The 13,677-nt window shown below is 37.8% G+C and overlaps 1 protein-coding gene across 8 annotated transcripts in view; it reads right to left on the bottom strand.

Moving 5' to 3' along the window:
- The window catches only part of LOC122540656 (dixin-like), a 132,184-nt gene that overhangs the window by 100,559 nt on the left and 17,948 nt on the right, over nucleotides 1–13,677 (bottom strand). For 3 of the 8 annotated variants that reach the window (XR_015751982.1, XM_043676666.2, XM_043676667.2), the window contains exon 1: nucleotides 5,247–5,467. The exons of 3 other annotated variants lie outside the window; for them this stretch is intronic. Coding sequence is in view for 2 of the 5 variants with exons in the window: in XM_043676666.2 (XP_043532601.2) it covers nucleotides 5,247–5,306 (60 nt within the window). In the remaining 3 variants the exon portion in view is untranslated. Of the gene's footprint in view, nucleotides 1–5,246; nucleotides 5,468–10,125; nucleotides 10,193–13,677 lie in introns of those variants that run through there. 2 more of the 8 variants (XM_087976390.1, XM_087976391.1) reach the window with 1 other exon arrangement.

The raw sequence follows: 13,677 nt of genomic DNA, 5'->3' as shown, positions 1-13,677 counted from the left end.
GGAGGTGCAAGACCTGCGCCCACACCTCCCCCCTCACCTCCCTCCAAGGCCCCAAAGGAAACTTCCATATCCGTCACAGATTCACCTGCACCTCCACACATATCATCTATTGCATCCTCTGCACTCGATGTGGCCTCCTCTATATTGGGGAGACAGGCCGGCTACTTGCGGAGCGTTTCAGAGAACACCTCTGGGACACCCGGACCAACCAACCCAACCACCCTGTAGCTCAACATTTCAATTCCCCCTCCCACTCCACCAAGGATATGCAGGTCTTTGGACTCCTCCATCGTCAGACCACAACAAAACGACGGTTGGAGGAAGAACGCCTCATCTTCCGCCTAGGAACCCTCCAACCACAAGGGATGAACTCGGATTTCACCAGTTTCCTCATTTCCCCTCCCCCCACCCTGTCTCAGTCAAATCCATCAAATTCAGCACCGCCTTCCTAACCTGAGATCTTCTTCCCGACCTCTCCGCCCCCACCCCAGTCTGACCTATCACCCTCACCTTGACCTCTTTCCACCTATCACATTTCCGACGCCCCTCCCCCAAGTCCCTCCTCCCTACCTTTTATCCTAGCCTGCTGGACAAACTTTCCCCATTCCTGAAGGGCTTATGCCCGAAATGTCGATTCTCCTGTTCCCTGGATGCTGCCTGACCTGCTGCACTTTTCCATGCAGAATATTAAGCCAATTTTCCAAACTGAAAATAAAAAGCTTTAACAGTTTATTTCTATCTCATGATATACCATTTCATTAAAACTGTATTAATTGATTTTTACAAATATTTATGACGATATTTGAGAGATATTACCAGTGATGCATGCACAAGAGCAGCCATTTGGAAAATACACATTCTGAATTAACAGCATGTTTATTATTACTTTGTAACTTCAAATTTCAATATCTTTGGACATATTAGTATTGATATCAACAACATTATGTTTCTTTGCATTATGCTGTATTTATGTTTATAATATTTCACAATGACTTCACAAACAATCATAATATTCTGCTCGATGATGATGATACAGATCTACTGAATTCACTTCCTCCTACAAAAGTCATAATTTCTGCAGCACAGGAGGCTATTTGGCACATTGTAATTGTTTTGGCTCCTTGAAGGAGCAATTCACCAACTCAACATCAACAAACACCCTCATTCCCCAACTTTTTCTTTGTAACACTAAAGAGTTTTTCCTTTCAGATAACAATCTAATTCCATTCTAAAAGCCTTGAACAAAGCTGTTTCTGCTAGACATTCCAGCCACAGATTATTCATGTTACTACTGGAGTAAACTCAAATGACTCGAAAATAAAGTTGTCAGTTTGATAGCACACAATCCATCGATCTTCATTGTGCAGAAGAGGAAAAAATAGTAACCATTGATGGTTCTTATGTACCTCATAGCTGATTGATGAACAGCAAATGGTGCAATGCAACATGATTGCATGTCCATTAAAAAGTAGTCTTTAGCATCAAAACACAGCAACAGATTGAGACATTATAACTGCCTTTAAACCATCTGGTAATCTGGTATTGTAAATTTTCTATTTTTAAAAGAAAATCAGAAATTTTGTGCACAAAGTGAAGTACAGTAGGAAATGGAACAGTTTTTATATTTCAAGATCAATAGTTAGCATGATGCATTCCTAAACCAAATGCAACATGGTTAAGCTAGGTCCAATTTTCACTCGAAGTGCATCATTCAGAGAGTTGCAAAATAGGATTCCCTTTACTCTGATCCAATAAATAATTTTACTCCAGCCCAAGGAGAACCTTTTTTTTGTCAAAGTGACATTTTTTATGTCCCACATCTCATGTTTCTTTCTTAGTGAGCTCACTTTATTGCCTTCTAATTGATGCCACATGGAAGTGAGCTTAGCCTTCCAAAATAAATTCCAAAATAGCCAACAGATAAAAGGATATTGTAATCACATTGTTCCAAATTATACTGATTTTAGATTTCAAAGACATAAGGTTTGTACATAATATCACCATACTCTATTCTCAACCCTACATCAACAAACAATGCGCAAGTGGAACATTTTACTTGCCTTATGATGTTCCATTAAAAGCTCTGACTGCAATATGCACTGAATCCTTCAATTAGAAGCTGACCTCAAATTTTCCTTATATTGCTGTACTGCCGCAGTCACAATCCCTAGTTCTTCATTATGAAGTGACTACTCAGCTGTGTACCTGTAGTTTGCTTGGAAGGAATTGATGAAAGCCAATTTTTAAAATTAATGATAAGGTAAGAAAAAAAAATGAAGTACAGCAATTACAAAACAATGGTTGGAAATAAATTATTTTTAAGATGTTGGGTCCTTTATGGTTTAAAACTGTGATGAAGAGGAATTTATTTTCTGCAAGTCCTGAACCTTTAGAATTTTCTACTTCAGAGAGCAATGGAGGCTGAGTCATTGAATATTTTCAAAGCTGAGGGAAGCAGATTTTTGAACGTATGGGAGTCAAAGGTTTTGGGGGTCAGACAATGTGAAGTCAAGGCTTGGATCAGATCAGCTATCATCCAATTGAATTACAGAATAGTCTCAAGGAGCAGTATAGCCTACTCATATTTCCTTTGTTCTTATCTTGCATTTAAAGCAATCAAAACCAATTCAATTAAATATTTCTCGATTATTCCATTCCACCTGTAGCACTACATGCAGAGTTCAAATAAGTAATTGCAAATTGACAAGGTGATGAAAATAATTACAATTTGCTTACTTCAAGCATAGATGTGGAATTCTTTGCACAGCATTAAGTACATTACAAATCAGTGTCCTTATGTCTCAAATTATTGTACAGCAGTGTTTCAGAACATTTACTGACTAGAAGTTCATAATTAACGAGTGCTACATAGTGAACTCAGCATATCACATCAATGTTAACTGTGAAAAAGTTAATTATTTGGAGTGAATATGTTGAACTCACACTGAATAACATTATTGAATCATAAAAAGCAATAATATTTGTTACACCACCAGTTAACTTACTGTAGTAGTGAGCAATGTGGTGTTACTAAGCAAAATCTATGAGGTTATTCTTGCTCGCCTTAAATTTGTTTCAACTACTGACATTGCACATTATTAAGCAATATCACTATAAAAATCTATATTCATAATTAAGTATCTGAAATAATACATATTAAGGTATTGTCCTGAAACTCTACTTCAAATCTTCCATATATGAATTTTTTAAAAAACTACATGGCTTTAGGGGAAGGATCAGGGAGTGAGATTAACTGGATAACTGTCAAAGAGCTCGCACAGGTACAAGAGGCTGAGTGGCCACCTTCATAATTTCAATTTGAGGGCTATGGAAGTAAAGTAGTGCATTCCTTAACTCCCTCAATGAAGTCAGTATAAATTGGTGAGTGAACTTGTCATTTTGGTAACATACTGCTGTCTTTCTTTTTCTTGCTGTAAATATAACGTGGTTGGCCTGACAGCTACAGAAAAAATGGTGTGGTTAGGTAGACACAATTGCTTACAACAATAACATCTCATGGTTTTTCTACCAGAGTTTTGCAAGAAAGAAAAAAAAACTTGTGTTAATGACTGCTTTGAAGTTTTTAGTTGTACATAATGAGCTCACAAGGGACTTTTTGAAGTTGCAGTGTCAAAACGTAGACACTTAATTACTTTTTAAACAATGCATCCATGAGTTGCATTTATATACACCACATATTGATAAAGATCAGGAGACAACTCACAAAATGGCATGCGAGTTGTTAACTTATGAAGCTCTGCTATTTAATCACACATTTGAAAAGAAGCAAAAGAAGAATTCTACCCATGTGAAAGGCCCAGATTCTACCCAGAGGCAAATTTTAATCAGTAATGCCATGCTTTTAGTTTATCGCCAAGCAGGATAGGATTCAAATGTAGAATAGTCACAGTTATTCTTACACTTTTAAAGTCAAATTGCTGAAAGTAATTTTATACTTTAATCTTAAGTGAAATTTTGGTTACAATTTTTTTGATCTTTGCAATTAATTTCATGGTTCCTCTCATTGTAATACAAATCTAAAACCAAACTAATTAAAAGATATATACACAAATAATAACTTGATAATCCAACTTCTTTTTGCCTCCAATCGTCACCATCAAATACAGAAGATGCATATAAAGATCTAATTCTCCACAGCCTGATGCTATTAGCTGCTGAGAGCACCAACAGGTCAAGTTGAATCACTTAAAGGCAAAATCATGTGCAAGCAACTGCCGTGGGATAAAGCAACCCAAAGCCCTTCCAATACTGACTTACACCCCCACCCCAACAACCACTACTTCAAAGCAAATAAAAAGCTATTGCCATTTTTCTTGTTACGCACCTCCAATGGCTTTTGTTCCAAACTTAATTTTTCAGGAATTTCATTATTGCAGATGTAGGTTTTGTTCCCAAATTAAAATTTAGTGATTTTAAACCATATATTCCCTTTTACTACTATGTTAAAAAATAACTTGGGTTGGATCTCTGCTCAGCATGTGAACCAGCCCTATTGACCCTTATTACTTTCTGCATCACAAGCAAAATAGGAAGGCAAAATAGGAACTAGTTATGCCATCCACTAGTATTATGTTTCATGTTATTCAGTCTTAAAATATGGGCTGCAGAACAATACTTTAAATAAGCTTTATTTGCACGAGAAGTCAATCAATTTCTGCCCAAAAACCTTTGACACATTATATCCTTGATCATGAGGCAACTTAGAAAGTCTAATTACAAATTAAAATTATTATTTTCTTTTGAACATTTCTTGATTGACTCCAAACATAGAACCTTTAAGTACTCATTTGAAGTGATATAATTCAGGGAAAATATATTTGAATGCTCTGAAAAGATTTACTGACAAATATGGTAGCTATTTTGTGCATTACATTTAATACTAACTTGACAAGCCAAACCCCACTTACTGTAATATTGAGATGAGTAAAACGTTCATGCATGTACAATAGGTTTAAGACTAAACATGAGTGCATTCAGACCATATAGTTCATTTAATCAACTCCACATGGGACATTTAAATAATTAGAACCTAGAAGCCCTACACATCACAGCAGCAAGAAGCTTTCTATTTCATGATAAAAGGCTTCTACATCTTCCTAGTCTGAACATTCTATTCTGAACACATTACATCCCGCTGTACATTCTATGAGAAACAGCTGTTACGAGGTTAACTGACTAGCTTGAGGCCAACACATGCCCCAGTCATTACTTTCAGTATTATTTACCTCTGTGAATCCCTCTTGCAGAACATCCAGCAAATTTCCTTTGGCTAGGCAGGCAATCATTTTAATTAAAGTTCCAAGATCAAGCAGAAGATTGAGTGAAAAGAAATTCAGACCCTCAAATTGGGAGAATTTTACCTTCCAAAACAACACGGTTAAGAGACTATGAGAAGGCAATTTCTTCCCATTCCATACGTGCAAACTGTTACCTTCATGTTAAACAGGATGAGAGTATTAAAGACTGCAGAGCAGAAGAGAGGGAACAGAATGAGCATGCTCAGCAGCCAACCAGTCATTTTTGAGAGGATTAGGCATGACAGAATTGTCATGACGACAGTTCGCCACAGGATGAGGGGGTGGGCACTGTCTAAAAATGCAACCTACAACAGATGGTGAATTTTCAAGCAGTTTTCAAAAATCGTTTTGTTTTAGAACGACAATTTGAATCTAACAAAGCTTCTGCCTGCAACGTAAATTACTCACAACTGAAAAGAAATTAGTCATCTAAGTTGAAAATTTTGAACTTGTGTAGAATACAGGGAACTGTCAGATAATTTCAAACCATTAAAATGACACAGTCTAATTTTAATACTTTAAGCCCCAGCACTAAAATGCACAAGTAGCTAAAAGTACTTAGAATAGGTAATTATGTAGATAATTAAAAGTAGGTCATTGTATATATATTTTAAACTTCCCAAACAATCCAAAGGATAGTTCAAAAGGATTCAGAGCAATTTGCTTCCAAACAAAAAGGATTCTGAAAAGGTTAAGTCCAACATATGATCAGCAGTCTCTACCACAAGTAAGGTCTTGGGTAAATGGATTGCTTGCACGTTTACGTGCTCCTTCCAATTTCTGGACTATGCCTCTGTGTTCTGAAGTGTTTTGATTTCTTTGGGCCTCACAAAACTGCATTCTCCACTTTGGTAGATCAAAGTCAGGATCTCCCATAAGTCAGCAAGGATGTTTGACCTATTCAGGAATGCTATAAGAACATCCCTCAAGCAGTGCTGCTGTTCTCCTAGGAGTCTCCTGTCACAATCAAGTTCTGAGCAGAGCAGTTACATTGGGAATTTGGTGACGGGCACACAAATTACATCTGATCTCCAGCATCTGCAGTCCTCAATTTCTCTTGCACAAATTACATGTCCAATACTGCAGAATTGATTTTGGGTGATGCCGGGTGAATTAGCTTTGGAGACAATGCTACTGTTGGCCACCGTTATTGCCACTGGATTTGGAGGATATTGCAAAGGCACCATTGGTGGTACTGCTCCAGTGTTTAGAGGTGCCTGCAAAGGTTGTTCAAGTCTTAGAGGCATTCAGAAGCACAAGCATCATTGCTGGCTGACAAACTATAATCTTAGTCTCTCTCACGTTTGTGATCCTCATGTTCAGAGTACTCTGTCAACAGAAAACTGAGCTGAAACCCTGGGAGCCATTTTCCTTATTGTAATTCTGCACCTCGCCTGCAAGAAAATACCCACACACTTAGAGACAATCTACAGAACAGACGTCAAACTGTTCAATCCACGCTACCTTCAATCAAAAACTGAAACCAATCCAACCTCAAACACAGAGGTTCATTGTACAGATAATGTCAGTGTGTGCTATCACATAGAAACTGCATTCCAAGTCTTTGACCTTCTCCAAAGCATTTGAAAAAGTGGACCTTTCCCAAAACACTCAGAAAACTAAGGGTACATTTTCTTTTATCCATGTAGATGGTGAGATGGGGAAACAATTTGGCAAGTTTTCTTGGAGAGAAAGTCATCCCTTTATCACTATTTTACTGTTTAATTTCAGGCCCAGTAAGCCTGAAATCTAATCTTTCCTGCCGCTGCATAGACCTCTGAGGACTGTTAGTGTTGCAGCCTCTGAAAGCAGAAGCTATGCATCGGAATGTCAATCTGCATCCAGGGAGTATTGTGATGGCTCAGATGGAATGTTGCCCATGGGCAGCCTTCTTTTTTGTTAATTTAATCTATTTTTGTAATCAATCTATTCAGAGATGCTATTACACACCTCTGGTCCAGAGATAGGGTCACTACCATTGTGCCACAAGCAGCCTTCTTGACCAGCCACTAATTAAGGCCCTTAAGTAGCTACTCAATGATCACTTAAAGGCCTCAACTCAACATCTCCCCAAAGAAACCTACCCTCCAAGCACTACCACTGTTTGGTGATAGTGTGGGGTTAGAAAAAAAGTAAAAGAAAAATAACTCCCTTCCCACCTAGGAAGGAAAACAGCTGGTTTCCCAACTGTGAAAACAAGGTGACCTACTTGCCAGTCTTGAGGAAGACATGTAAAATTAGAGAAGGGACCCAGTTGTCCCAAAATTCCTGTCTTCCAAAGATGGTCTTCAAACATTCCACTCGCAACCAACTTAACCATTCTGTTCCAGGATCTGAATATTACAACTTGAATTGGTGATCAACATACTCATATGTAGATGATATTTAAGGGAGAAACGTTGTGTGGCAATGGTGGTGTTGGTCGTGGTGTATTACAGTTCATTCAGGAAGTCCAAGTTGGTGTGGCAACCTGTTGTGTATCTTGTGCTATGAATAGTGATGGTACAGGGACCAATATTCTTTCTATCACATGGATGTCCAGGAAACTAGTCCACCTGCCATTGACATGTGCCCCAGTCATAGCAAAAATGGCAGCCATCGACAAAAATCATAAGTTCTATCATCGACTGCAGAACCTGCCATTTATTCAGTGGTGTAATGTTTCATTCATATGGTTTCCCTGGAATTAGTCAGCCATATAAAATTGATAACCATCTTCATGCCTGAGTGCTTAGATTTGCTAATCTTGGTGTCTGAACACAAGGTGGTCAGATTAAATTTGGTAGGAGCAGGTCTTAGCTCTGTTATATATTTGTATAGACAAAGTGTCCTTTTGAAGGGGTAATGTAACTCTTTGGATATGTTCTCAGGACACAATTAAGGGAAGTCAGGTTCCTTTTGAGGTAAGGTGCCCTTTATGATTGATAAAACCAAGCATGAGTGTACATACAAAATGTATAAACTCATGGAACTGTGAAGCTCATTGAATGATTGGAAACAATGGTCAAAATTGAAAAGAGGAACTGTCAAAAACAACTTTCAAATGGATCAAGATGAACTGATAAGAAGAACAGTCAAAACACATCTCAAACATGTCAAATGGAATTGTAAGAAATGCCTGCCAAAGAAAGCTGTCAAGGCATTTAAAAGCCTTACCCTTTAAATTTTCAGAAAGGATTGTCTAGCATAATTTTTTTTAAATTCCTTACTCTTCAGGGCTTCTATTACTGGATTATTGCCACGTGGAGCTAACCATTATTGCAGTGGAGTTATTAATTGTTTTTCAACAGAGTAAAGTCAATAAAAAACAAATTAGGAAAACCATAAAATGAGCTAGCAATTGACTATTAGCCATTTTATACTATTCCCTAGGTCAAAACTAATCCCAAAATCTTTATTTTATGATACTCCTTCTTTGCTTCAAAACTTTACATAACAATTGCTGGAATGTGGAACTGATTCCAAGGAAATTTAATGACTAACTCTAATTCATTGTGCCAAATTAGTTCTGTTCATACTGACAGCTGGAACCAGATTTTCAAAAAGGTGACTAGGCAAAATCTGAGTTGATGAACTCAGCTGCATCACTCTCACAAGGCAATATTTGAATACTCAAAGTTTGTGAGAAGATTTGTAGCTCAGGTGCTCGTTGTTGTGGTTCTGTTTGCCGAGATATGTAGATGACATCTTTGTAATCATTCAAAACACAGAAATAGAGAACACACACCGGATCATCAACACCACACTCACAGGAATCCGATTCACTAGAGAGGAAGAAAAGGACAACCAACTCCCATTCCTAGACGTGATGGTACAGAGAATACCTAACGGAGAATTCACCACAAAGGTATACAGGAAAGCCACACACACAGACCAAGTCCTGAACTACAAAAGCAACCACCCCAACACACACAAAAGAACTTGCATCAAGACACTATTCAAAAGGGCCGCAACACACTGCAGTACACCAAAACTGCAAAAAGAGGAAGAAGAACACCTATACAATGTATTCGCCAAAAACGGATACCCGCCCAATTTCATCAACAGATGCCTAAGGGAAAGACAACGGAATGAGGACATGCCGCATCCCAAAGGACTAGCCACACTACCATACATCAAGAGCATTTCCGAACCGACAGCCAGACTACTGCGACCACTAGGACTCATAACAGCACACAAACCAACAGCCACTCTCAGACAACAACTCACCAGGACGAAGGACCCGATACCCAGCATGAGCAAAACCAATGTAATGTACAAAATCCCATGCAAGGACTGCACAAAACACTACATAGGACAAACAGGAAGACAGCTAACGATCCGCATCCATGAACACCAATTCGTCACAAAACGACACGACCAGCTATACTTAGTAGCCACACACTCAGATGACAAGCAACATGAATTCAACTGGGACAACACTACTATTATAGGACAAGCCAAACAGAGAACAGCCAGGGAATTCCTTGAGGCATGGCATTCATCCACAGATTCAATCAATAAGCACATCGACCTGGACCCAATATACCAGCCACTGCAGCAGACAGCTGGAACTGACAACCGGAAGCGGCAGATACAAATCACTATAAATGCTGGAGGAAACATCACAGAAGCACTTCACAGGAGGCTCCCAAGCACGGAGGATGTCACCTAGGCAGGGGACGAAACATCTGCAACAAAAATTCCCAGCTCGGCGAACAGAACCACAACAATATTTGAATACAAATGTCCTATTTGATCAGGAGGCTAGTTCAGCACCCAAATAGTTTTGCTGAACATCTCCAAGAAATGGAAGCTGCTTACTTACCAGAACAAAATTCAGGATGTGGTCACGTTCTGGCTGCGAATGCTTAGTCAATTAAATCAGGCAACTCCTAGAGGTGGAAATGGCAGAGAGTGGATATGGATAACAGGATTATGAGCAGTACTTGTGCCAGTTGTGTTGTGCTAGTCAACCTAACAGATTTGAATCAAAACAAACAGAAAAAGAAAGCCATTCTGAAGGGTCACTGGACCCAAAACATTAACTCTGCTTTCTCTCCACAAATATTGCCAGATTGGCTGAGCTTTTCCAGCACATGATGTTTTTTGTAAAACAAATTTACCTGGGTTCACAACAAATCCAACAGCTTTACACTACCATGTGCAAGACAGGGAGCAAACAAAATTAAATTGTAATTCTGAACGAACAAGTTCCTTGTCAAGTTCCTCAGGATTCGTTAATTGCTGGAAGTTGAATTTCGTGTACCCTCTTTCCAACCTGACCTTTGAAAACTCAAAACTATTGCAAAGAAGTCAGGAACCAAGATGGTTTGTGGGATTACAATTTTGAATTCCTCGCCATCTGAGTCCAACCCCACCACCCTTTGAAGTACAGCTCCTAGATTCAATAACACCAGAACAAGATCTGCAAATGTGCAGTGATTAAAATACAAAAACATAGCTTGCTTCTCAATGTTGGTCAGTGAGAAACTTTCCCAGCAATGTTATAATAACATTCTGAGTTCTGTATAACAACAGAGAGCTCAATACCTCCATGACCAATAAAATGACAGCTGGAGATAAAACCAATTTACAATATGTGATCCCAGCATGTAGAAACAAATGGGAAGCCTTGTACTGCTGTACCTATACAGTATTTGTAATGGTTGTAACTAGGTGAACCTTGTTGACTGCGAGATTCTTGATTGAGGGTGTTAACCTGGGCCAATCAGGAAGCCCTGGCTGACCAAAATAAATAGAGGATTTAGAATCTCCTCAGTTCAGGGGACTGACATGGACCTGTCTGGCTACAGCTAGTAGATGGTGCACAAACATGTAACAGCCTCTGTGCAGTTATTTCAGCACTCTAATAAAAATTGATTACCAGATTATTTGTAATATAAAAATCTAGCCTAATATTATCCCTTTGAATAATAGCATCCTCACTTTAGGTCAGAGGATTGTGAATCTGAGTCCCACTTATTTACTTGGGAGTAACATTCCCAATTATTCTGAAGTTGTAGTGTTCAATATGTCAATCTTTGGACAAGTTAAGCTGTGGATCCATTTGTGTGTTCAGCTGAACATTAACAGCACTGTTCAAAAATGAGTATGCAGTTCTCTAATATCCTGGCTGACATTCCTTTCCTCAAATCAATATTGCCATAAAACAGATGAACCAGTAAAGGAATATTTTTAGTCAAGAAGGATTGCTGAATTTATTTCCATAATTCCACTCTAAAGGCATTTCATTAATACAATTAAAATTCTATGTAAAGTGAACCATTTGTTTTGTATGCAGCTAAATACTTATCCATGCACAATGGTACTAATTAATAGATATATCCTAATAAAAATGAAAATGATACTTTAATCCTCCTTGCTAATCAAACCAGGACTACAACTTTATGCACTAATCAAGTGATGAAGTAACATATCAGGTGAGTGACAAAGAACTAATTCTAGTGATCAATTTTGAATATCACATTTGCATTTGGTAATGAAGGCATCAAAATTGATGCCTTCATTAGATTCTTTGTTGGTGAATGTACTGTATGGCCACAGAAAGATGCAAATTCTACCGATTAGAATAACATTCAGCTAGCTTCAGTGAACCTAGAGGTTGGCAAGAGAGATTTACGAAAATGAAAGACCAGACATTTAGAAATATGAGAATTGTTCAGATGGTTGATACTAGTGCAGAACGGTCAATACAAGGAAATGGACATGCAGTATAAATGCTGTCTGTCCAATGAATTACACATTACAATAGTACAATAATAGGCTGTGCACCCTAACAGTCCCAATAGATATTTATACTCCACTAAAGTCTCCTGTTCTTCCTCATCTAACTCTACCAGCATAACTCTTTATTCACATTTCCATTACGTGCTTATCCAATTTCTCATTTAATTAATCAACAGTACTCCTTGTAGTAGCCAGTTCCAGGTTCTCACCACTCTCAAGGAAAAAGAGTTTCCTCTGAATTTTCTACTGGATTTCATGATTGCTCTATATTCCCCTAGCTTTTTTTCCTTTCTGTAAGACAGGACACTTTCACTGTCTATGCTATCAAAGACTTTCAGAATTTTAAAGCCTTTGATTATATTTGTATTTCTTTTTACTCAACAAGAAAGTACATGGAGTAAAGTGGCCAGGAAGAAGGTAAGAAATATAAATTCAGCAAACACGTTTTTCTCACAAATTGAGAGGCTCCTACTGTTTCTCTTTTTTGGACAGAATGGTAAAGGTGCAGCTTTCAAATGAGAACACAATCATTTTTTCAAGTACAGAATTTAATGGTTGGTAGTTAAATAAAAAATAAAACTTTTACATATAACTGGTCAGAATCATTTGCTAAACATTGCCAGGTAAAGAATGTTTAGCATAAGAAGCTGTTGACTATTTGAGCTCAATATTTAAGCAATGAGCAAAGAGTGCAGCATGACTGACAAATGATAATATTGTACCGATTTGCACAGATCTCCTTTATTCAGCCTTACACTTCAAATTCAGCAAGCTCTTATTACTGAAATGTCTATCTTGCTTGATGGATAAAGTTAAAAGCCATGTTATTTACATTTTGGAGTAGAGCTCAGGTCAAAATTGGCCTCTTTAAGATCACAAACTACTTAAACATAGATGCTGCTTACTGACACCAAACATAAACTCACACATACTTGAATCTATTTTCCTGTATGTTGTTGGCAGATTTGAAAATATTTTAACTGAGGAATACGTGGAGTAATTTCTACATCCAGGTATCCAAACGAATAACCATTTATCGCCTGTGCCATGCATAACTGTAAAGGTTTCCAATTCAATAGAAAAAAACTACTTTTTGAACTTGTGAATTGTATCACACCACAATTCTACGATGTTGATACCAAAATAACAAATATATGGTTGATTTGACACAAAATGGAGAAAATGAAAGATGCCCAATTCATTTCCTTCCTTTTTAATCACTTCATTAAGATTCTGACTCCTATTGGAATAGGAATTTTGGGACAATAACAGCTCATAAGTACCTTGCTAATCTTCATCAAACTAAGAGTGAATATCATCAATTCATTTCATTACTCAAGGCATCACTCGACTCGAATGATTGCTACATGTAGACAATTTTGACCAGAGGACACGAGGTTCTTATCAAGTTTTAACTGATATTCGACAATACACCAATGAGTGTCCGTTTGTAAGGCAGCTCCAGTCAGAAAATTATTGATTTTGCTTTTATTTGGTTAAACATGGGAAACCAAGAGATATTAACCATTACAGCTCAATTGTTTTTCCTGGCTATTTAAAAAGCAAAAGCCTATATGTTAAGCTGGCCATCAATAAACTCTCCATAGCAGAGTGCAAGTGTGCTGAAGCT

This window comes from Chiloscyllium plagiosum, unplaced genomic scaffold (genome assembly GCF_037043375.1).
Source record: "Chiloscyllium plagiosum isolate Xiang-an unplaced genomic scaffold, Cpla_swu_hap1 HiC_scaffold_29, whole genome shotgun sequence".
NCBI classification, from domain to species: Eukaryota; Metazoa; Chordata; class Chondrichthyes; order Orectolobiformes; family Hemiscylliidae; genus Chiloscyllium; species Chiloscyllium plagiosum.
This window is presented reverse-complemented; position numbering and strand designations above follow the sequence as displayed.